Genomic DNA, 25,609 nt, shown 5'->3' on the forward strand with positions numbered 1-25,609 from the left:
TTTTCTTATAAAATTCATTTGAAACTGGAACTGGGGAAATCCTTGCTTCATATTTGTACCAGTGCATTTTAATGACTCTTTTCACATTAATGAATATTTCTTTTTTGCAGGGAATGGATTCGTAAACTCAAGAGCTTCTCCAAATTTGATTGGAACTACTGGTGCAAATAGTTTAGGCAAAGTTATGCCTACGAAGTCTCCCCCTCCTCCAGGGGGTGGCAATCTTGGAATGAACAATCGAAAACCAGATCTTCGAGTTGTCATCCCTCCTTCAAGCAAGGGCATGATGCCTCCTTTGGTACATTAAGCCTTTCTTCAATTTCATTCTTTAAAACACATATTTTATACATAGTTTATATTTTCCTTTGGAATTTTCTGTACTTCCATAGGATCTAGATCTTTTTTTAATGAATATTTCAATTTCAAATTAGCATTTGAAGAGATAAATGTATTTTAAATACACAGAAATCAGATTATGGAAAAACAGAAAATAAATCTGCTTAATGGTTATTTAAAATTAAAACTAAATATGGAGAGATTATTATGCTTAATTTTAATTTTACCAGGCTGGAATCTTTGCTTAGAGATCTCATCCCCAAATTGGTAAATTAAACCTGACCTAAGTATTATTCCTTCTCTGTACTTTGCATACTTTCAGTAATCTATTACACATGCTTTTCTGTGAAGAAGCACTACGTTATTTGTTAGAAAATTCTACTTACCAAAGAGAACTGTTGTACATAGAGAAGAATGCATAAAAACTTGAATGAGTTATTCTCTGAATAACTTTTCATTGTTTATTCCTTCTCAAATGACTTCTCCATTTAACTCTATGAAGAATACAGGTCTCTCCACCCCAGCCTTTGACAGTATCTTTATAGTTCCAGTTTCATTTGCTTTTGAATGTTGCATTTATAAAGAAGAGGAGAGTATGTTTATCCCCCTTAGCTACTTGTAGGAAAAATTGGAATATATATGCAAGTTTTAAAACCATTCTCAGTTTAGCAACTGTTTGACTACTCACAAGCAACAATATTTGCCAGGTGTTCTTTTTTACCGTGCAGCTGCTAAACTCGCCATTTGATTTTTTGCTAAGTGAAATTGATGCTATCAGGCTTTAGGTAATAATTCTACATTTGTATCATGCTTTTTAGATTCCCAAACATCTTTATATACGTTGTCTCATTTGATTCTCAAACTGTGATTTTGGCTAGGTAGAGATGAGGAAACTGAGAGAGAGGTTAATACTTGTCCAACGTAGTACAAAAGAAAGCCAGGACCAAAACTCTTGAAGTCAAAAAACAAAGTACTTTTTCATTTGGAGTTACAGAAAGCTGGAAACTGTGTCGCTCCCAGCCTTACAGTGGAAAAAAGTTGGACAAACAAGTTCATAGCTTTCTTTGAACACATTGTAGTACTGAGATTTCAGGGTAACCAACTGGCCTAGACTCAAAGTGCAGGGGGAGGACATTTGAGCACTGACTTACCTGGGTAAGACACAGGCAATAAGAGTTAAGCTAGGATGATTAGTGAATTGCTGGAGGCCAAGTGTTCACCATCAGGACTGTGTAAAAGCCCTGGGGCTGTGATATAGGGAGAGTCTAAGTTCTCTTGTAGGCTTTTTCTCCTCCATGAACCCCACTGGGTGCTCAGGGAGAAGGTTGGGAATGACCTGAAAAAGACTCCAAAAAGACTCCTCTGTGGTATACATCTGGGAGAAGGGAGGAGCAACCACTGTTATAGGAGCAAAAAGTTTTGCCTGGATCCTTCTCCCCTTCCTGTCCTGTGGAACAAAGTCTTCATCTGCGAGGAGACCAACAACAAAAAGTGTCACCCTTAGGGCACTGGTGAAGTCCCATTGTATCTGAGAAAATGGAAAAGGAAAAATTTCTCAACCCATGGTGGAGGAGCAGGAACAGTGTTAGCAGTGTGGCAGGATAACTGAGAAGGCCGCAGCCTGACACACAGCACAAAGGGGAAGGCTTAAAACTGAGAATGAGCAGTCACTGGGGAAAACAAAAACAAAAACACCTCTGGCAAACCAATCCCCCATTCCATCTAGAGGGATATGAGGCCTCTGGTGGATACACTGACGGTCACCATAGCAACAATGTATTGCAAACCCAGCCCAGTTCCTGTTAAATTAACTCAAACCCTGCACTAAAGGCCTAACAGGAATAAAGACCTAGGTTATGGGTCAGTAGAAATTACCCAAACTGAAATACGAAGAGAGAGAAGAGTGAAAACAAACAAAACAAAAAACAGAACAAAGCCTCCAAGAGCTGTGGGACTTTATCAAGTGGTTTAACATATTTGTAACTGGAGTTCCAAAAAGAGAAGAAAGAAGGCAGAGCAAAGAAATATTTGAAGAAATAATAAACAACACCAAGTAGGGTAAATACTATCACCAAAACACACACACACGTATTTAGGCTGCTAGAAGCAGAAGACGAAGAGGAAAATCTTAAAGGCAGCCAGAGAAAAGACAGAAGAACATACAGAAGAACAAAGATAAGAATTTATACCATACTTTTCTTTAGAAATTATGCAAGCTCCAAAATGGTGGAGTAACATAAAATACTGAAATTTTAAAAACTCAACCTAGAAGTCTATACCCAGCAAAAATATCTTTCAAAAATGAAAGAGAAATAAAAACTTTCTCAAACAAATGATGGGAATTTATTGCTTGCATACCTACTCCATGAGAGATGTTAAAGGAAGGCCTTTGGGAGAAGGAATACGCTACCAGCAAAACCTTGGATCTATACAAAGAGATAAAGAACAATGGAAATGGAATAAATGAAGATAAAAGAAAATTCATTTTCCCCTACATTTTATAAACCTTTTATTTTAGAACAGTTTATAAACCTTTTATTTTAGAACAGTTTTAAATTTATATAAAGATTGCAAAGATAGAACAGAAAGCTCCCATCTGCTCCACTCTCAATTTCTCCTATTAGTGTCTTACATTAGTGTAGTACATTTGTTACAACTAATGAAGCAATAGTGATGCATTATTGTTAACTGAAGTCTGTACTTTGTTCAGCTCTCCTTAGTTTTTGGCCTCATGTCTTTCTGTTCTGGAGTCAGATTCAGGACACCACGTTGCATTTAGTAGTCATGTCTCCTTAGGCTCCTCTTGGCTATGCTAGTTTCTAAGACTTTCCTTGCTTTGATGACCTTGACAGTTTTGAGGAGTACTGGTCAAGTATTTTGTAGAATGTGCCTCAATTGGGATTTTTCAGATCTTTTTTCTCAGGATCAGACTGGGGTTATTGGTTTCGGGGAGAAAGGCCATAGAACTAAAGTGCCATTTTCATCACATCATGTCAGGGGCACATACTATCAACGTGACTAATTGCTGTTGATGTTAACCTTGGTCACCTTGCTAATGTAGTGTTTCATGGGTTACTCTTTTTCCTCTTTCCATACTGTCCTCTTTGGAAAGAAGTCACTATGTGAAGCTCACACTTAAGGAGTGGGGAGTTATGCTCCACTTCCTTGAGGGCAGAGTGTCTACATAAATTATTTGGAGTTCTTCTGCACAGGTGACTTATCTGTTCTCATTTATTTATATTAATATGGACTTGGGCATTTATTTTATACATTGGGTTATACTACTACTAAATTCTGTTAATATATAATCCTACCAATACTCTTTTACTCTCTTGCTCAAATTGTTGCAGCTTTAGCTATTGGGGACCATTCAGCTGGTTCCTGTGCCCATTTCACATATCCTCATCCTTGTGGGGTTTGGGGTGAGGGGGAGCAGTGGTGAGTGGAGTTCCTTTTTATTTTCCAGTGACTGCAAAATGCTCCAGGCTCATCTTATATATTTCATGCCCCAGTCCTAGAATCCGGCATTTCTGCAAGGAACCTTGGTTCCTTTTAGTGGAGAATGGTATTAGAAAGCAAGATCTCTTTTTAATTGCTCCAAAAGATAGCTGATTTTCTAAAGTAAAAATAGTGGCAATGAATTTTGTGTTTATAACACATGTAAAAATAAAATATATGACAACAAGTGATGGAGGGTGGAATTAGAAATATACTGTTGTAAGTCCTAACTCTACACATGATGTGATATATATTTGAAGGTGAACTCTAACTAACTAAAGATGTATAATGTAAACTCTAGTGCAACTATAGAAAAAAGATTTAAAAAGAGGTATAAATAGTAAGTCAGTAGAGGAGATTAAATGGAATTATAAAAAATGCTCTAATAGCCCGAGAAATGGGAGAAAAAGAAAAAAAACAAAGAACAGAGGGAACAAATAAAATATATCTAGTAAGATTATAGATTTTAATCCAGCCATACAAGTAATCATGTTGAAAGTGGTCATAAACATTTAAAAGACAAAATGTCAGATTGGTTAAAAAAGGAAGATCATACCATGCACTGTCTACAAGAACCCGACTTTAAATATAGAGACATAGGTAAAAGGATGGAGAATAACATACCATGCAAACATTAACCCAACGAAAGCTAGAGTAGCCATATTAATTTCCTACAGTGTAGACTTCCCAGTAAGAAATATTATCAAGGATTAACAAAGACATTACATAGTCCATTTTCCAAGAAATAAGTATCTTTAATGTATATGCACCTAACAGCAGACTTTCAAAATACGTAAAGCAAAACCTGATAGAACTAAAAGGTGGAATAGAAAAGTCCACAGTGGTAGTTGGAAACTTCAGTACTCCTCTCTCGGTAATTGATAGAACAAGTAGGCAGAAAAATCAGAAAGGATCTGGATGACCTGAGCAATATTCAACCAACCTGACCTAAGAGATGTTTATAGAACACTTCACTCCACAACAGTAGAACACACATTTTTCTCAAGGGCACTTGGAACAATCACCAAGATAGACCATATCCTGTGCCATAAAACAAACCTCAACAAATTTCAAAGAGTCAAAATCGTAGATTATATTCTCTGACTATAATGAAATCAATAACAGAAAGACAAGAGGAAAATTTCCATATATTTGGAAATTACATAGCACTGTTTTAAATAACCTGTGGGTCAAAGAGGAAATCTCAAGGGAAATTTTGAAATAGATATATATATAACATATCAAAATTTTGGAGACCACCTAGAGTAGTGTTGAGAGGGAAATTTTATAGCATTAAATGTTTGTATTAGAAAAGAGAAAGGTCCCAAATCAGTAAGCTTTTACCTTAAGAAACTTCAGAAAAAAGAGCAAACTTAACCCAAAGCAATCAGAAGAAAAGAAAAAATAAAGAGCAGAAGTTAATGAAATATAAAGCAGAAAAACAGTAGAGAAAAGTAATCAAACAAAAACCTGGTTTTTTGAAAAGATAATAAAATTGCTAAACTTATAGTCAAGCTAACCAAAGAAAAAGAGAAGACACAGGTTGTCAATATCTAGAATGAAAGCACTTACATAACCCAAAAGACACTAAACAATAATAAGGGAATACTATGAACAACTCTGTTCCAATAGATTTGATAGTTTAGGTGATGTGGGCAAATTCCTTGAAAGATACAAACTACCAAAGAATTACCAAACTACCAAAGAAGAAATAGTTAACCTGAATAATAAATATCTTTAATAAATAAATATTAAAGAATTAAAGAATAAATATTAAAGAAATTGAATTCCTAGTTTAAAAATCTTCCAAAAAAGAAAACTCCAAACCCAGGAGGTTTTACTGGCAACTTCTACCAAACGTTTAAGAAGAAATGATGTTAATTCTACATAATCTCTTTCAGGAAAATAGATGAGGAGGGGACACCTCTCAGCTCATTTTATTAGGCTAGCATTACCCTAATACAAAACCAGAATAAGGCATTACAAGAAAAGAAAACTATAAGCCAATATCCATCATGAACTCTAGACATAAAATACTCAACAAAATATTAGTAAATAAATTCATCAATATATAAAAGTATAATATATCAAGACCAAGTGAGTTTCATCCCAGGAATGCAAAGCTTATTCTAAATTTGAAAATTCATCAATGTAATTCACCATGTTAATAGAATTCAACATTTATTCATGATAAATCTTTCAGCAAACTAGGAAAAGAAGGGAACTTCTTTAACCTAGTAAAGAGCATCTACAGAAATCCTACAAATAATATACTTAATAAGGGGAAAGCATTCAGTCTTTTACTAACATTAGGAACTAGGCAATGATGTTTGTTACTCACTACTCATATTCAAAATTTTACTGGAAGTCCTAGCCAGAACAGTTATAGCAAGAAAAATAAATAAAATGCATACATATGGGAAGGCAGAAATTAAACTGTCTTTTCACAGAAGACATAATTATGTATGTAAAAAAGCATGTAAAGAATCTACAAAAAACTCCTGGCACCAATCAGCAAGTTTGGCAAGGTTATAGAGTACAAGATCAATATACGAAAGTCAATTGTATTCTTATACTAGTAGTGAACAATTTGAATTTGAAATTAAGGAATACCATTTAAATAGCACCCCAAAAAAAGAAATACCTAGGTACAAATCTAACAAAACATGTGCATGTTTTGCATGCTAAAAACTACAAAACACTATTGAAAGAAATCAGAAACTTAAATAAAGATATCATGTTAATGCATTTGAAGAGTCAATATTGTCAAGATGTCACTTCTTAAATTGATCTGTAGATTAAACACAATCCCAATCAAAATTGCAGCAAGCTTTTTGGAAACTGTTTTGACTGGATACTGTAAAGGATAGAGACTATAAAATTGTACAGAATCACTGTCCTCAAGATGGTAAATTTGTTACACACTCAGAAACACGCACACTTTCTTTCTCTCAAACAAATAAGTGAATACATTGTAGATAAAGCCAGGTTTCTCAATTTTGGAGGAAAAAAGTTATAAATAAGCAAGGTGGGCGGGCATGGAAGAAGCTAGAATGAACCCTTCCGGCTTGTAGTTGGAGGTTTCTGTATGAAATTTTTTTTTTTTTTAAAGATTTTTTTTTTTCCTTTTTCTCCCCAAAGCCCCCCAGTACATAGTTGTATATTCTTCATTGTGGGTCCTTCTAGTTGTGGCATGTGGGACGCTGCCTCAGCATGGTTTGATGAGCAGTGCCACATCCGCGCCCAGGATTCGAACCAACGAAACACTGGGCCGCCTGCAGCGGAGCGCGCGAACTTAACCACTCGGCCACAGGGCCATCTCCTGTATGAAATTTTTTTTAACGTATATACAGATAGATACGTACAGAAATATAGATATGTATAAACATAAATTAGTATATATTGTATATTTCCTAGCTGTGTCTTCTGAGAGGGCCTTGAAACAATATCACTTGGTAACTCAGCACACCTAGTACTCAGATCTTAGTTTCAAAACACCGTTCTCCCCTAAAAAGGAATCTGGACTCCTTGGAGAAGTAATTGATTGTAGAGCTGGGCCAGGGAAAATACAAGATGAGCCAGAGGTGCCAGAGGATAAGAAAGTGCACATCCAAAGTTTATAGGAACCAGCCTTTCAGAAGAGCTCCCAGTAGCCAAAACTAGAACAATTTAAGCAACAAAATAACAGTAGTATTGGAATATAACCAAGGAATAAAAAATACTCAGTCTGTTACTGATATAAGTAAATGATTGAATGAATAAAGGGAAAAGGGACGACTCTTCCTTACAGAAGAATTCTAATTAATGCATGTAGCAAATGAGAGAAATAGCAAATCATCATTATAACACTACAGTACAGAGGTAATTGTTGCAGGCCAGGTCAACAGATGAATGCTAAGATTGGGGTAAAAGTTTAAGGAGAAACAGAATATTTGCATAGCCTCAAAATGTCTCTCCCCGAATAATTCTTTGTTAAAAAGGGAAAAATAGTGATTTTACAGTGGAGAATCCTTGAAGACACTACCTTAAACCAGAAGATCAAGGTTAACATTACTAGTAATAGGATGACGTGTCTTCTGAGATGATGTGCTCAGAGGGTCGCATCACCTCTGTGGTATTCTTCCAAAAGTCCATGCTGTCTAACTATGAGAAAAGATCAGACAGACCCAAACTGAGGGACATTGTACAAGATACCAGACCAGTAGTCTTCAAAAGATCGTGAAAAACAAGGAAAAACTGAGGAAATGTCACAGACCAGAGGAGACTTAAGGATCCTTGACAACTAAAGGCATATGGGATGCAGGATCTGATCCTGGATCAGAAAAAGGACATTGGTGAAAAGACTAGTGAAATCCAAGTAAAGTGTGTAGCTTTAGTAACTGCTGCATTATTTTGTTAGTTTTGACAATTGTATCGTGTTTCTTGGGGATGTTAACATTGGGGGAGGCGTGTGATGGTATGCTCTCTTTGCAACTGCTCTCTAAGTCTAAAATTACTTCAGATACAAAGTTAAAAATATATACATATATAACAAAAAAATATACCCAAAAAGAAGGTCCTGAGAAAAAATGGCATTTAGAACAGTCATTTGTCACCTTTCAGGAACTGGATGTAGAATACCTACCACTGTCTTTCAGAAGTAAAAGCTACAGAAAGTTTAATTTAAGGCACAGAAATATGTTTATAAGAAGTAATAGTAAACTGCACAGTTTAAGGACAAACTACATTTAGGCATTTAGCAACTTGCCAAGATTATCTCTGTTCTTTTTTAAGAGATCCTGAAGCATCTCCATGGAATATTCAGAATTTGCCACGTAAACTTACATCCTTACTCCTTTATAGGTTAAAGTGAAAACTATACACACACACAGATACACCCCCACAGTATTTTGATGTTTATCTTATAGTTGGAGACATGTAAAGATATCTATAACAAAACAGTTAAAGAGCATTTTACCAACATTTGAAATAGCAGTTTTAGGCCAAGTGATTGCTTTTTGGAAGAAATAACCAGCCTCCTTTGTATTTTACATCATTTGTTTGCAGATAAACCTGCTTTCAGATTGGGACTTCCTGTATCAGTGATGCTTATAAAGACATCTTTCACAGATTGACAAAGAAGCTTGACTTACTCAAGTAAAATAAAAGAACGAGTTAGTAGATTATTTCTAGCAAATTCGTATTTTCTAGATTTTTGGGAGAAAAGGAGCAAATATGTTTCATTCATCTCCTTTCTATATGTGACTTATCAGTTCATTTCTCCTCCAGTCTCATTTTCTTCATATATATGGTTTTTCTCCATTGAAATTATTTTATTCATGTGAAAACTTTATTTGCAAGTGATAAACATATATAAATCTGTGTTATTTAAAACTATTATACTTATTAACAAATGTTTGAGTTCAAAATAAGAAAACAAAGTAATTTCTGCCACCAAGGAACAGAGCACAGAATATTATAGAGGAGATAAGTGGACATGTGTCACCAGGAGGCATAGGGATGGAAGGGTTAAGACGAAGTATAGAGTTAGTATTCTTGAGGTTCCAAATATAAACTGGAATCGCGATTAGGAATCCTTTTAAAATACTGTCACAGTAGCATGGCTGTGTGTAAGCGAGGCCAGCATAAAAGCTGACCAAGTTATGGGGAGGGGTGTCTTTAAATCTAAAAAATTTAAAAGAATCTTTCTAGTCTTTTGAAATCAACTACAGGTACAGAGACAGTCAGTAATTTATATCTGTATTTGTTGGGTATTTAGTCATCTTTTTAGAGTTCCAAACAACTGCTAGTGTCCAAATAACATGTTTTTCTAAAGAAATATTTTATCTTCGAGTACCAATAGTCTTAGTAACTTTCTTATCCCTCTTCTATGCTGAGTGCAGTCGGAGGAAGAGGAATTGGAGTTGGTGAGTGTGGGTTTCTGCTTCAAGGGAGTTGAAAAAGATGTAGAAAGTACTAATTCTCTTACATGTTTTTATATAACCAGTGTTCCCTTTGTTACACAGATTTTTTTTGTTATTAAACACTATCCAGACACTTTGAATAACTAAACCAACCTACTGGTACTCAGAGTCTAGTTTTTGTATTTATAATTATATATCTTGACCCATTTTATTTGTTGGAGGGAACATTGGAATAGAGCCTTTAAAAACAATGGCTGTCCATGATCACAAGACACTTGCTAAAGATTTTTTTTAAAGAAAGATACAAAATACCTTATATAGTTCCCCAAATTATTAACATATTTTTAGAAAATGACTTCACCCTCAAAGTTCCTTAGATTATACCACACAGTCTTGTGTTATTTCTCTGTCGTTCAAAAAGATTACATCATTTTTGGTGAGGTCACCTTTTTCAGAGTTGCAATTATTTCATCCTGCATGAGACGATCTGAACCACAAGGGGGTTCCCTGTTTGTGAAAAGGAATGTCTGTCACTGAATATACACAAATTTACTTTTTTACTGTCAGAAGATATTCTCTTCTTAAAAGTAGCTATTATCCTTTTTCCAAAACAAATGATTCTATTGAATGAAAATAACTTTCAGTTGATCTGTTTCTTCTTTGAGAACTAAAACCCAAACCTCACAGCAGTGATCGTATGAATTCAGAGTCAGCTGCTAATCGATGACCTTTATGGGGAATAAAAACTTTAAAATGTTTAGTTTTTAGCATGGACAGGGGTTCACATTGCATGAAAGCATGGGGAAAGGCATCTGTTGGTATTGTTTACATTTTATTGTTATATATGCATGCTGTTGTGTTTTGCACAGTTTTTTTCTTTTCAGATAAGGTTGTCTGTTCTTAAAATCAGAGATTGTTCTCTAACTTTGTGATCACACAGTTTTGGATGTAGTCTTGTACTGGTTAACTAAAATACACTAATCAACTGTCATTGTGGTGTTGGATTATATTGTGCAGTTTTAGACTGTCTTTTGGGGGAAATAGTTTACTTAATGATACGATAATGATTAGCAAATGTAAGTTTATAATTCAAGATAAAATAATTCATCTTAGGTTAGCTCTCACTATTTACCCTTAAGAAGTTTCCTAAATGCTTCCTTGTGAATTATCTAGCAATATGTTGCCCTCTAGTGCTTCCAGAAGTCCTTACTCTTAGCAAACTCAGTGCCATTGAGATTAGGATCTCCAATATTGGAGTCTCACTGGTACACACACACCCCACCCCATGTTGAGCTCCCAGGAGATTGCTATGGAGATGAGGCCATGGTGTAGAAAGAGCCAGGCCCAAACCATGTCATGCTGTAAGTTCCAGTGACCAATCTGTAAGAACAAATTCAGCCCAAAGTAGATCTCTATCTCAAAAATTCGTCAAAATTATAAACCTGATGCTCAGACTAAAATGTATTCCCAGTTGTCATACATCAACTTTCTGCTTTAAAGTACACCCTCAATTACGGAATCTCAAAGATAAATTTCTAAATCTTTGAAGACTATAAAATCTAGAAATCATAAAAATAAATATTTGTAATGAAGAAACAAATACATAACCAAAAACTATAAAGTTATTCATACTCTGTAAAACTTGTGCTAATTCAGACTCTAAAACTTAATTTAAAATTCAGAGCTTTGTGTGTCAGAACCCAAAATATAATCAGAAACACAATCTGTCAGAATGTAGGAAGTTGTTCAAATTGGTTTGAGCTCTAAAATATAGTGGTGTGAGGAAGTATAGTGCCCTGGAGCCTACACTAAAGACTTCTGGTGAGAGCCGGGTCACAGAGATTCCTCAGAAGCCTTGCAATCCCAGAACAACTTTCCTTCATGACGGCTCCAGGGAAATAGCTATGGAGCAGAAGGAATAAATGTGTTTATCCATTTTTTTTTTTTGAGGAGGAGGATTAGCCCTGAGCTAACATCTGCTGCCAGTCCTCCTCTTTTTACTCAGGAAGAGTAGGCCTGAGCTAACATCCGTGCTCATCTTCCTCTACTTTATATGTGAGACACCTGCCACGGTGTGGCTGGATAAGCAGCACCATGTCCGCACCCGGGATCCGAACTGGTGAACCCTGGGCTGCTGAAGCACAGCGTGCGAACTTAACCGCTGCGCCAGTGGGCCGGCCCCCAATCCTATTTTTTTGTTTGTTTGTTTAAATCCGTTACATAGAAATCTTGGGTCAGGGGATTTCTTGGACAATAATTTAAGGTTATCGTCATACATTTATATAGAACTTCTCTTCCCAAAGCACTTCCCACCTGTTGCCTCACTAGATTCTCACAGCAGGGCTACAAGGCAGGCAGCACAAAGATCACTATCTTCCCTACTTTACAAATGACGACGCTTGGAGAGGTTAAATGATTTTTCCAGTGCTCAGGAAGTGATGAATCTGCGACAGAAACCCAGGCAGTATAACCACATACTGAGTGATCTTTCTAACATCCTCTAACTTAAGATTGTGGTAGAAAATACAAACTAAAAAGAAAGAAACTGAGATCTGGATCCTTATCCAATAATCAATGTTCAAGTGTCTAGATCTAGCCAAAGGCCTTCATCTGTTTACTCTTTGAAAATGGTGATAGAGGAAACTGAATCACATTCTCACTCTTTATAATCTCAAGGGTCCTGATAGTACTTTTATTGATATGGCTTAGACCCCCAAATATCAGTCATCAGGCTGTAACTTCTTCAATCAGGAAAAAATAGCCCTGGAATTGTGGTGGCCTTCTTGTGTACTAACCACATGGAACATGCAGTCTGTTCAGTTCCTCTGTTGCTCAGTTTTGGCAAATGTTCCCTTAAGCCAGTATAGTGAGAAACTGCTCTCCCAAACCCTTTGGGTATGAGGACATTGACTATCTTTTAAACTGTGGACGGTGGACTGTCTTCAACTAACTTGATTATTCAATAGTTGATTTTTTAAAATTATTCCCACTGTAGATAGAATAATATGTAGGTGCAGTCAATCAGCAAGCATTTAGTGTTGCTCCATTTACAGCCCTATCAAAAGCACTGTATGCAAAAGCACTGTATTCACTCAAAGCCTCGCCCTTCAGAAGAGTGCAGGGACTGAAGGTCTATGTATCTGAATCTGCTATTAAAAAATAGGTCATTTGGTGGGCGATGTTAATAATGGGGGAGGCCATGCATATGTAGGGACAGGGGATATAGGGGAAATCTCTGTACCTTCCCCTCAAGTTTGCTGTGAACCTAAAACTGCTGTAAAAAAAGTCTTAATAAAAAAAAACCCACATATGTATGTCAACTGCAGGATCACAGGGAAGGAAATCCGAACACAAGCTGTACTTCAAAAAGCCGTGACTTAAACCATGTTAACGTGTAAATGCTGCAAATAAAAATAGTTTTGATCCCTATACTCATGGACTTATAATCTCTATATAGACAAATGAGCTTTGCTATCCTCAAGTATTTAAAACCCACACATATTTTACTTAGAGTAGCCTGGCAGTATTAGCAGTGGCATCAAGTCTTCATTTATGCTAACACAGAAAAGTGTTTTCACCCATTATGCAAGATTCTAATTTAAAGCTATATCTCTGACATCTATAAACTCTGTATGAAAAATACAAGGGAAAATGAATAATTAACATAAAAGTAAGTCCCTTAAAATTAAATATTTAGTTATTCCCATTAGTATTTTTTAGGTTTTCACATCATCGCTGATTCAGGAAATAATGACATTCACATCATAAAACTGTGAAAAATGTCACTTTTAAATTGAATGTTATTTTTAAAATATGTCTGATCATAAATACTTGCATAATAACACTTTCTCTTTTTTCTACTCTCTCACAGAACACCCAAAGGATAAGCAGTTCTCAAGCCACTCAACCTCTAGCTACCCCAGTAGTGTCTGTGACAACCCCAAGCTTGCCTCCACAGGGACTTGTGTACTCGGCGATGCCAACTGCCTACAACACTGGTAAGCTTGTTCTGTTTTCTTTCATGAGTTTTCTTTCTTTGTTTTGTGATCAACGTATGCTTTTGTGATTTTTTTTTTAAAAGTATATTTATTGAAATAAATTATTTCCAGTTTTTAGATTCACATTTGGATATATTAAAAAACACATGCTAGCCTTGAAAAAAATTACAAAAAATATATTGATCATAGAATGATTTCCCAACGTGAACTTTTACTTATACCCCTGACAAAGGAGCAAGTAGCTGGTATCACAGTTACTCTATACGCTGAACCAAGGAGGGCCATGGCCTGTTGCTCAGCATTTCTATGTGGTTTCTTATTACACAGTCTCTCACTCTTCAGGCTTTTGAAATAAGATGCTTTTCTCTTTATGCTGTGTTAATCTGCTTTGGGAAAGACTGAATACCTTTGGACCTCAGGACTCGGGGATGTGGCAGATGTTTAAGCTGGACTGTGCAGGTTGTTTTCCTCCGTGGAACTACCTGTTTGGTTTCTATTGTTTGTGCCTGAGGGGCAAAACCAAGACCTCCCTTCTTTCCCCTCAGAGTGAGTCGCTCCTCACCTCTGAGAGGAGCTTTTTACTCATTTATGTCTGTTTATATATTTCATCTTAAAATACCCTATTTTGGAGGTAGTCTAGGAAAATTTAAGAATGCTGCAGCTATTGGAAGGGTGCCTTTAGCTCTGCAGGTTGCATGGAGAATCCTGATGTGCAGCGGGTTCGTTGAGATTCACCATTCTAAAAAGGGGCAGAGAACTTGTGTGGTTTCACTTTCTCACCAGCGGAGCCAAACATGTGATGCTTCAAAGGAAGAAGGAAAGAGGCAAATAGTTAAATTATACCTTGCCAATCATTCAGAGACCGCAGTGCAGTGAATTTATTCTTTTATGATTCTACTAAGTAGTCTGTAGTAAAGATCATCTGATTTTGCACTTCAGGGAGGGGCTTTAGCACGGTGCTTTCACACTGCTGTCTGGAGCTCCCTGAGGCGTGCAGAGCCATTGATACATTAGATTGCCTCTTTAATTCCAAGTAGTTCTTTTAAAACAGAAACAACTTTTAAAGATTTTATTGAAAAAGAAAGTCTCTTAGGAAATGTCCACTACCTTGTCCAACAATTAATATGAAAAAATGTCCAGATCTATCAGCTGCAAACCTAGAGTAAAGCCAGGGATTATGCATTCATAGAAATCCTGTTTCAGTGCAGTGTTCACCAGCTATATGAGCGACACTCGGCTAGGGACACATATTTTCTCCCAAGTTTATTCTAGATAAGGAGACAGGACATACCTAAGTTGGTAACTATGAAGGGGAAATCCTGAGTTGTTGAGGTTACCATTTTATACTCTGAGCCTTGAGAAGGTGAGAAGGAGGGAAATCTATGAGCTAGTATGTTCAGAGGAGTCTTGGCTGAGAAGACGGGGCTTGAACAGGGCGTCAGAGTCAGATCGCAGTTTACTGCACATTTCATGATAGGTTTTTCATATACTTAGAAATTCCATTATACTTATTTTTAGAAATGCTATTGGAATAGAAAGAATTTGTTTTTTTAAAAGTCCAGAAGGAATTACCAAAACATAAAAATGGAGTTAGATTCTCTCAAAACCATTAATCACTTAGCTTCAGTCTCATTCATTCTTTTAATTGACTTAGTTTTTGTTCCTTCTCAGAGCACCTATTCTGTTTAATTTTACCCTAGTGTCTTTAACATGTTTATTTGCCTTTTTTAAACATGTATCCGTGTTTTATCTTTCTTTGGTATATCATCTACCTTTATGTACATTTTTAGAATCAAACACATTCCTTACAGTTAGTGAAGGGACGAATAAATGAGTGTTGCAAAAAGTTCAACAGTTCTGTGTGAAGGAATCCTATAGACACTTCCTCATGCCCATTAATAAGATCATTCCCATTAAGATCCTCACAAACTTATTTGTGCATCCATTCAACATATAATTTATTGAACACCTGCTGTGCCAGGCCCTGGAAATACAAGAATGCATGGTTAGCAATGGAACTTAGAGTCTATTGGGAAAAAAGACATAAAACAAACACTTCTGGGAATAATTTGTTTCAGTCATGTTAAGGGCTGCATTTGAGTTTCAACTTGAAGGAGCACACACGAGTCAACTAGGCAGAGTGTTTCAGGGAGAGGGAATACTGTGTACAAAGGATGGGAGCCAGCAGCAGCATGGCTAGAGAGAGAGAGATGGCGTGGGGTGATTGGAGATGAAATTATAGAGGTAAGTAGGGATTTTACAGGCCCTGTTCAGGATTTTGGACTTTATCCTGAGAGCATTGGGAAGCCATACAAAGGTTTTAAGCAGAGAAGTGTCATGATATTTGTTGTTTTAAGATAACTTTGGCTACAGTGTGCATAGGGCCAAAAGTGAATGCAAGGATGCCACACAAAAGACTATTGTGGTGGTGTAAGTAATGGATACTGATGGCTTGGACTAGAGTGGCGGCAGTAGAGATGGCAAAACTTGGGCAGGCTTGAGAGACAGTAGATAGAATTGACCAGGCTTGGTGGTCAGTGGTGGAAGTAAGAGAGAAGTATCAAGGATAATACTCACAGGTTTCTGGCACGAGCAACTAGGTTAATGTTGGTACCATTGCATGGTAATCATGCCATGCCATGGCAACCTTAGAGAACAAGAATGAGAAAAGTAGAGAGTCAGGACAGAATCCTAACTACTGGCTATGCTGTTTCAACTCAGTTCCTTTTTTCAAATGTTAATTCACTAGCAAGACTAACTTCTTCAAACACCTCTCTTGAGACCTGAAAAAGAAGTTAAAAGTAGAAGAGTTTTTGCCACCTCTCTTTAGAACTCAATGGAAAAGACAGGTGTTAATGATGAACTGAAATAACTCTACGTGGGAATGGCAACTACCCTCCGAAGTCTTGGTCAAAGTGATTATGACTGAAGCACTCACATAAAATGAGCTATATTATACTCTTGTAACATAAAGTTTCTTCATGAACTTGAAATTATTTTGCTTGCAATCAGGGACCTTTGACAGTCCCTGTACTTTGAACAAATGCAATTAATTAATAGTGTAATAATGTATTTACTGTCTATGTCATTAAACTTGGCACACCATGAGAAGGGGTACTCTTGTCTTTCCTATTCCCCCTGCACTTGAGGAATATGAGACTTGCTGACCTAGACTCAGTCTGGGGGAGCTGGAGTGTTTCTCTTTGTTCAAGAGGGTAGTTAGTGGTGGGTGTATTTATATAAAATAACAATTGTATAGGAACATCCTTTAATAACTGCCTTTTTATTATTTCTATTCACAAGTCTGGAAAAAGTATCTCAACTTTTTGTGAAATAATAAACTGTAAACCTTTAATACAAAATTGAGACTTATTTTATTGAAATAATCGTAGACAACAAATACAGCTAGGTCCCATGAACCTCCCCAAAGAAAAATTTTGTGGCTTGTAGACCCAAAGTCTGTTGTTTTATGTTATGAAGTACCTGGCTTTCTCTCAACCTAGGAACTTTTGAAGCTACTATCTGAAAAACAGATTTTTCATAGTGCTTTTATTATATACACTCAAGCAATATTTCTTTCTCTTTTTAGATTACTCGCTGACTAGTGCCGACCTGTCAGCCCTGCAGGGCTTCAACTCCCCAGGAATGCTATCTCTGGGACAGGTGTCAGCCTGGCAGCAGCACCATTTAGGACAAGCAGCCCTCAGCTCTCTGGTGTGAGTAACGAAATTTTCCCTGAATCTCCACTCCCAGCCTCCACACTCTTTTTCTGTCACTTACGATCTTTTGCTCTGTTGACTTTCATGTGAATATTCTAGAAGGATTCTTTTTGAGGTGGCACAAGTGTTTGTAGAAAATATTTTTTTACATAGCTCTAGATAATAGCTTGGATACTGAGCAAACTAGGCATTCCTTGAAGATACTCAGGGAGCAAAGCTTCTCCTATATGAACATACTGAGGTAGAGTCCATTACTGTCTACAGGGGTAGCAAGGCACAGATGTCATCCATAAGCACCCCTTCTCCCTAGCTACCAAAGCTTAAGCCACCCACTCCCACCCCTCCTTCCCAACCCCTGTGTTGATTCCACTGTTTGAAGAAAGGCAGCTTGAAGATATTCAGGCCCACCTATCAGCCTTCTCTTTTTTTGCTTTGGTGAATATCAGCAGACAAAGAGAATAGGAAAATGAGCTGTGCCCTTTGCTTTTTCCCTGGATTATAGGGGAGGAATGGTAGGGTTGAATCTCTTGTGTAGAAGTCAGGCTACATGGGATTCATGTGGTTGGTCCCAGCCCACTGCACACTGTCCCTCACCAAGAAGGTTCACAAAGAGAGTGTTCCTTATGGGCAGGCTGTGGGGATATAAGTGAAAAAGATTTACAGCGGCGGCCAGGTGGGACCAGACATTGCTAGCAGGAGGGAGAAGGAAAAGTGCCTTTGGAGAACCAGGATGACAGTAGGCCTGTGGAGCAGGTGGAGGAGAGCGTCCCAGAAGAGGGGTGGCATAGCAGACCCAGGTGGCCTCCATGAGGGTTGGTTGCCTCATCCCTGCTCAGAATGCTAGGGGACACCCAGCCTCCTAGCCTCCTGCCCTGTAAGTCCCCGGAGAGCCCTGTCTCAGCAAACCTTCTCCCTCCTGCATCCTGAAACAACTGTGCAATGCCTTCTGTTGTCAGTAGTCTTCTTGGGAATTATGTCATGGAAAAAGGTGCAGAGTACCTCAGGGAAATTTCTTTGCTTACACAGGTGTTTGGTCCTCGGGCCTGTGCTGAGCATCCTAAATGAACACACTAAAAATAGCCCTGCAAAAGCAAGTGGAAATGGCTTGGTGCGCAGCCTAGGGAACAAGCCTGTACAACACCCCCTACTGTACCTCTTTGAGCAAGTTACTTAGCCGTTCTGAGACTTTCCTCATCTGAAAAACAGGGTGATAGGACTAACTTCTTAGAGTTGCCATGCGAATAGATGAGTTGTTGTGCCTGCCACAGGGCCGGAGACAGAAGAAACTGAGGAAGAAGAGAGGAAGCAGAATTCAAATTGCCATGTTGTTCCTCTCCCCTTTTGGTCCATACACAGCATCAGACACTGACACCGTTTTGGATACTTCAGCTATAAAAGTACCAAGGTTGTAGGTAGTGGAGGGAGCCACTAAAGGTCTCGGCTGTACTGGGTTTTTTTCCTCCCAGGCAGTTGTGATTTCTTTTTGTGCCAATCACTGAAGGAAATGACCAAAACCAGTCTTGGGGAGTTCTGACAGTATTTCAGACCCTGGGCTCTGCCCAGTCAGGTGGTGGCTGTACTGTCACTCCGGTTATGCACATGCACTCACAAACCACCTAACGTCTTTTTTTTTTTCCCTTCAGTGCTGGAGGGCAGTTATCTCAGGGTTCAAATTTATCCATTAATACCAACCAAAACATCAACATTAAGTCAGAACCAATTTCACCTCCCCGGGATCGAATGACCCCATCAGGCTTCCAGCAGCAACAGCAGCAGCAACAGCAGCAGTCACAACCCCCCCAGCCTCAGCCCCAGCCTCAGCCCCGGCAGGAAATGGGGCGCTCCCCTGTGGACAGTCTGAGCAGCTCGAGCAGCTCCTATGATGGCAGTGACCGGGAGGATCCACGGGGCGACTTCCATTCTCCAATTGTGCTGGGCCGACCCCCAAACACTGAGGACAGAGAAAGCCCTTCTGTAAAGCGAATGAGGATGGACGCATGGGTGACCTAAGACTTCCAGGCTGGTGTTTGTACTTTGTGTTACTGCAGTGAACTGCCCTACATATCTAAATTGATAAATAAGGACATGAGTTAAATATATTTATATGTACATACATACATATATATCCCTTTACATATATATGTATGTGGGTGTGAGTGTGTGTATGTGTGGGTGTGTATTGCATACACAGAATCAGGCACTTACCTGCAAACCCCTTGTAGATCTGCAGATGTGTGTCCCATGGCAAACAGAGCCCCCTGTAGGCAGAGTTTAGTCTGGCACTTCCTTGGACTACTTGTTTCATACAATAACCAGTTTTTGCAGAGAAACGTGTACCCATATATAATTCTCCCGCACTAGCTTGCAGAAACCTAGAGGGCCCCTACTTGTTTTATTTAACTGTGCGGTGACTGTAGTTACTTAAGAAAAATGCTTTGTAGAACAGAGCAGTAGAAAAGCAGGAACCAAGAAAGCAATACTGTACATAAAATGTCATTTATATTAATTACCCAACCTGGCATGGATCTCTATTGCAAAGGGGTGCATGGGAAAGGGCTGTTAATATTTAAAAAAAAAACACAAAACAAAAAGCCCCACACATAACTGTTTTGCACGTGCAAAAATGTATTGGGTCAAAGAAGTGATCTTTAGCTAATAAAAAAGAGAGAAAATAGAAAACACGCATGAGATATTCAGAAAATACTAGCCTAGAAATATAGAACATTAACAAAATAAATTAATATATTAAGTTATAATTGGAATATGTCAGAAGTTTCTTTTTACATTCATATCTTAAAAGTTGAAGAAACTGATTTTAGCTCATGTATATTTTATATGAAAGAAGACACCCTTATGAATTGATGACTATATATAAAATTATATTCACTACTTTTGAACACATTCTGCTATGAATTATTTATATAAGCCAAAGCTGTATGTTGTAACTTTTTTTTTTTAGAAAATAGCTTTATCTTGTTTTAACTTTTTACTTTTATTTTAAGAGGGGAAAAAAACAAACAAAAATATCTTGCAAGCAGAACCTTGGAAAAAAAAAGCCATGAACACTTATTATTCTATATGTAAATTAAAAGTTGAGCCAAACTCTTTGTGTATATAGCATCTTAAATATATTATCACCTTTGATGTAAGTACCTATGTATTGTATGGTCACCAGATTTAAAGTATATTTTTGTGGATTGCCGCCAATTTGGGGGGAAAAGGCGAGATCCTTATTAAGTAGAGTATTCACTGTTTAATATTTACTATTTTGTTAAATATACTGTACTTTGGATTTTAATTATTAGCCCAGTCTTTTCAGAGGATTGTATAAAGGGGTTTCTCCCCTCACTGGTGGTGAATGTGTGATGTTACATTGTAATCTTTGTGCTGTATGGGTTAAGCATCATTATATATTTTATATGTGTACATAAATAGCAAAGTGGCAAAAAAATTGGTGTTAAGTTCATCCTGCATAAATATAAAATGTGTTGTAACAGATTTTATAAGGCATTATTTAAAACTTGCCTTTTGTGAGGGAAAAAATATAGTAGAAAAAACTGACCTAATTTAATTAATATTAGAGAAAATGGCAAAATAGTAAATGAGCACAAAGGTTTTGTAAGTGGTAAATGATTAGGGAAAACTATTTGTGAGGGAAGGGATCTTTTTTTCCTTGACCCTCTAAAATAGAATGATGCAGCTGATTACAAAATACTACCGTTCTAAATTTCTGTGCGTGGAGGTGACACTTCAGTGTGGGGAGAGATTCTCGTGATGCAGACCCTCGGCACAGCTCTTGCCGTCCTGACGAAATCAGCGCTGCCCGCAGCGTAGATTTTGAACAAGGCCTTACTCTTACAGGAAGACAACTCAATGGTGATAGCAAGTTTGTCCATTTTCTGGGCTTGTGCCATGAACAAAATTCAAAGTCCTGTATATCTTTCATGATAGATTTTTAAATACTCCTTTTCCTGAGAAACTCAAAGTTTTAAAAATTGCTGGTGTTTTATATTTTAAATTTAGTATTGAGCAGCTACCTACAATTTTTACTTACATTTTATTTTCCCCCCTAAATTGTGTTCCTTTTGACATTTTCCTCATATGCTCTTTGTGACAAATCATCAGCCAGATTTCCTGACTGACACATAGGTATTAGGTACAGGATAAACCTGTGGCAGTCACAGCTGCAAAATGGAATAATGACAGTTTGGGTAGTAAATTTTGATAGAGGCCAAAAAAGGAGGGTGATATGCTCTCTCCTCTTGTCAGTAGAGACATTTGGCTCTTATTCAGGAAGGATTCCTTTTTCTTTAAAACGTACTTATTTTACCGAACTCCTTTCAGGCACATTTCTTCATAAGGTCACATCTAATCGAAACAAGACGGTCTCCCGACACTGACTTTTCCAAGATAACACTTACCACTTGGTAAACCGTTTCCAGCTTTCAAAGTGCTGAGTGATTCTGTTGTTAGCGTTCATGCATGTTCATGGACTTCCGCCGTACATTGGAAGAGGAGTTAACACATTCGCATTTACTGTCTATTTTCTTGTGTGCCTTATGAGATGGCTTTTCTGACTGTATCTCAATAGTCTTTCTTTCTATGCAGGTTTATAATCAGTACAACTACTGTTTTCTAAAATAATATTACACAAGGCTCGGAGTTTGTATTTCAATTACACTGACCAAGCAACAATGTATTCCTTTTTCAGGAACTGAATATTTGACTGTTAACTCTTTTCCCATATGCCCACTGTGACTTGGAGCATATGGACTTGACAGAGACACCCCTCACCCAGACACCATGTACAAACACATACACGTACACATCTCCTAGTGGAAACCAACGCAGAGCGGGGAAGACACTAATGGTGTCACTTTAGAACCTACTTTTCTTACCCTTTTAGATTCATGTGTTTTGTATGACACCATCGCAAGAAAATTTTATCCCTTCAGATGAAGTATTTTATTACTAAAAGACAAAAACAAAAAAAGCTTAAATTGCACTGGTTAAAGTACAGTTTCCAACAGCTGTGCATCCTTCAGTCCTCTAACTGGTATCACACTGAGAGTGAGAGTCACATTGTATGTCTGCAGATGGTCCCAATCAAAACTCCATCTTTTGAGCCCTAATTACATCCATTGTGTTCGAGACTAAATCAGGGGTTTGTTCTAAAAGAACAATATATGTTTTACCATTTCCTTTAACAATAAGGACAACTAATAAAGCATTAACATGTTTTCTGTATTAACCATCACGCGCACAAGAAATACATAGTAAATAAGGAACCAGAAAACTCCTGGCATTGGATCATAAGAAGCTAGATGACTAGAATGTGAAAAAGATTTTACAAATGTAAAACTTTTATTTCTCTGTAGAAACTTTTCTTCACTTTGCTGTGCAAGAAGACACTGCTTTGCTATATTTAAAATGGCTTTTTTAAAAGAGATTTATGTATTTGGTAAATGTTTGTAGTCAACAGTTCACACAAGAAGCTGTACACGGTTTGATCATGTAAAACCGTTTGGCGGCACAAGCTGGACTTTGTTGCCATCCTTGAGATGAACCTTTTAAGAAAAATAAGTTAATCTCAATTTTTCCCTGAATGTGTTGTTTTTTCTTCATTATACAATAAATATTATAGTGAACTTTTTATCAAATGGTTAAGAAAAATGCTAGAGGTCGTTGTAAACTATTTGTATCCTGCACTCACTACAGTAAAGACGGACTGGCTCTTCCCGTGTGCTCCAGACTCTGTCGTGTTTGCCCCAGTCGTCCCCTTTCCCCAGTCCCTCTCCTTTCCCCTTCTGTTCCCAAAGGCCTTTTCCCCCCCGCAGAGCCCCTTGACTTTGAGACGCGGTCAAGGAGACTGTGGCAGCACCTCACCAGCCTCATCCATCTTCCATGTTGGCTCCCGAGGCCTCCCTCTCTGGGCCGCCCTGGACCCTTTAGGAAGCAGCTCGTGATCCGGTCCCCAGCATCGGGCAGCCTGCCTGTTAGGTGCGTGTCGGTGTGGATCAGTTACACCCAGGCAGGCTCTGATGCTGACTCCTTGCAGATAAACTACCCAAGTGCGGCGGGGAGGGCGGGTGGGGTGAGGGAGGTGTGTGTTGTTAGAACTTATTATCATTAGATTCTGTTCATCTTTCAAGTTGAGGGGGTGAAATGATTTGTTTTACCCAAAATACATACATAATACTGAGCCTGGGGCAGCAGAAGACAGATTTACCAAATGAATTGTTTTATTTTCAAAAGTGGTAGATGTAAAAAATTGCCTTAAACTTGCAGTGGAAAGTGTTCTCTTCCTCTGATTTGCCGTCTAAGCCAGCTCCTAGCTAAGCAGTTTCTTTCTGCCAATTAAATTAAAAGCTAAATTTTTGTGCAGGTTTTACTTGCTGGCTACAGTGAGGCACTTATTAGCAGGTTTTGAAAGCTGGTTGAATCCTGTGGCTAAAAATACTCTAATCACAGCTGCAGCTACTTAAAATCAATTCATTGCTATTTCCTAGCTAGCTCCCATGGGTGCCTTCCTCTAGGCTTTATCTTGTTTTTAAGCTGATTCTGTATCTGACTGGCACCAGCCAAGAAAATGATTTTTCAGTTGGAGCCCTCTGCCAGCTGGATGGCTCCAGTCTGCTCCCATCTGCCTGTCCAGTCACTCACAAGGGCTCAAAATACCGCTTAGTTGTAGAACTGAGGAAATGATGTTTCTTCCCATCTTCCACAAGAATTAGGTTCCAAATAGGCACCTGAAACACTGTGGAGAGGGGCTTCTGGGGGGCCGAGTGGGCTAGTGCCACCATGCAGCAGAGTGCTTAGCCCAGTGTGGAAGAGGCAAGCCCTGATCCCCAGCTGTCACAGTATGTGAGCCGAGGACAAGCTCTTCCCAGCCAGCCCCTAGCAAGTGACTGCACACAGCTGGGGTACACCCCTTCCCTCCTTTAACACACCTTTTGCATGCCTAACTCCATCTCGGTGTCCGCTTCTCCAAGGACTCAGACTAGCAGCTGACCAGCCTAGAGGACGTGTCCTAGACTCTAGTCACTTTCTTACACACACATCATCTGCCTGCTCCGTCTATACCAACGCAGCTTAACCCAACTGGGGAAGGAAAAAACCTTGAGTTGTACTAACTGGTTTCATGTATAATCCCTTAACTTTTTTTAAACTTTATTTTAAACTAATTTTTAACTTACAGAAAAGTTGGAAAAATAAGCTTCCATATATCCCTCACCTAGCTGTCCCTAATATTAACATTTACATAACCATAGTACCACTGTCGGAACCAAGACATTAACACTGGTACAGTACTGTTAACTACATAACTTACTTGAATTGCACCGTTTTTTCCACTAATGTCTGTGTGTGTTCTAGGATCCAATCCAGGACCCCACATTGCATTTAGTGCTATTTCTCTATAACAGTCCCTCAGTCTTAATTCTTGTCTTTGAAAAGACACTTTTGGAGAATACTGGTAAGTTATTTTGAATAGTATCCCTGGATGAGGATTTGTCTGATGTTTTCTCATGACTGGAATGAGTTTTTGCATTTTGGCAAGAATACCACAGAAATGATGTGTCACTGCATCCTGAAGCTCATGATGTCAGTATGTCTTATAGGTGATGTGGACCTTGATCACTTGGTCAAGTGGTTTGCACTGGGTTTCTCCACTGTAAAGGTACTATCTTTCCCTTTGTAATTGATAAGTATCTTGGAGAGATACTTTGAGACTATACAGGGTTTTCCTCAAACTTTCACCCATTAATTTTAGCATCTTGTTTGCAACAATTGTTACTATGGTATTTGCTTACTTTCTTCTACATTTATTAATTGGACTTCTGTAAGGAAGAGCTGTCCCTTCTCCCCACTTGTTTATTTGATTATATCATTATAGACTCATGGATGTTCATTTTCTTCTATGGGTTATAATCTAGTACTATCATTATTTTGTTCTAGATATTGTAGCTTTGGCCTCTGAGAGCTCACTTCTTCGGGTAGACTCCTGTGTTCTTTGGAAAAGCCCCTCCCCACTTTTTTTAGCATTTCCTTATTTCTGGCAAGATGTTCCACACTCATATTTTCCTGTCCCAGTATTGAATCAACCACGTCTCCAAGGATTCCTAGATTCATTTGTTGGAGAATGACGTTTAAAAAT

The 25,609-nt window shown here is 38.0% G+C and overlaps 1 protein-coding gene across 25 annotated transcripts in view; it reads left to right on the forward strand.

Annotated features, from left to right (window-relative positions):
• Positions 1-23,193, forward strand: part of MEF2A (myocyte enhancer factor 2A) — a 167,645-nt gene extending 144,452 nt beyond the window's left edge. For 12 of the 25 annotated variants that reach the window (XM_023620750.2, XM_023619303.2, XM_023620284.2 and 9 more), the window contains 5 exons: positions 111-298; positions 9,717-9,740; positions 13,609-13,735; positions 17,325-17,451; positions 19,098-23,193. In XM_023620750.2, coding sequence (XP_023476518.1) covers positions 111-298; positions 9,717-9,740; positions 13,609-13,735; positions 17,325-17,451; positions 19,098-19,464 — 833 coding nt within the window. In that variant the 3' untranslated portion in view covers positions 19,465-23,193. The remainder of the gene's footprint in view (positions 1-110; positions 299-9,716; positions 9,741-13,608; positions 13,736-17,324; positions 17,452-19,097) is intronic. The other 13 variants (XM_023622122.2, XM_070249676.1, XM_023621259.2 and 10 more) reach the window with 2 other exon arrangements.
• Positions 23,194-25,609: the final 2,416 nt, after the last annotated feature.

This window comes from Equus caballus, chromosome 1 (assembly GCF_041296265.1).
Source record: "Equus caballus isolate H_3958 breed thoroughbred chromosome 1, TB-T2T, whole genome shotgun sequence".
Classification (NCBI taxonomy): Eukaryota; Metazoa; Chordata; class Mammalia; order Perissodactyla; family Equidae; genus Equus; species Equus caballus.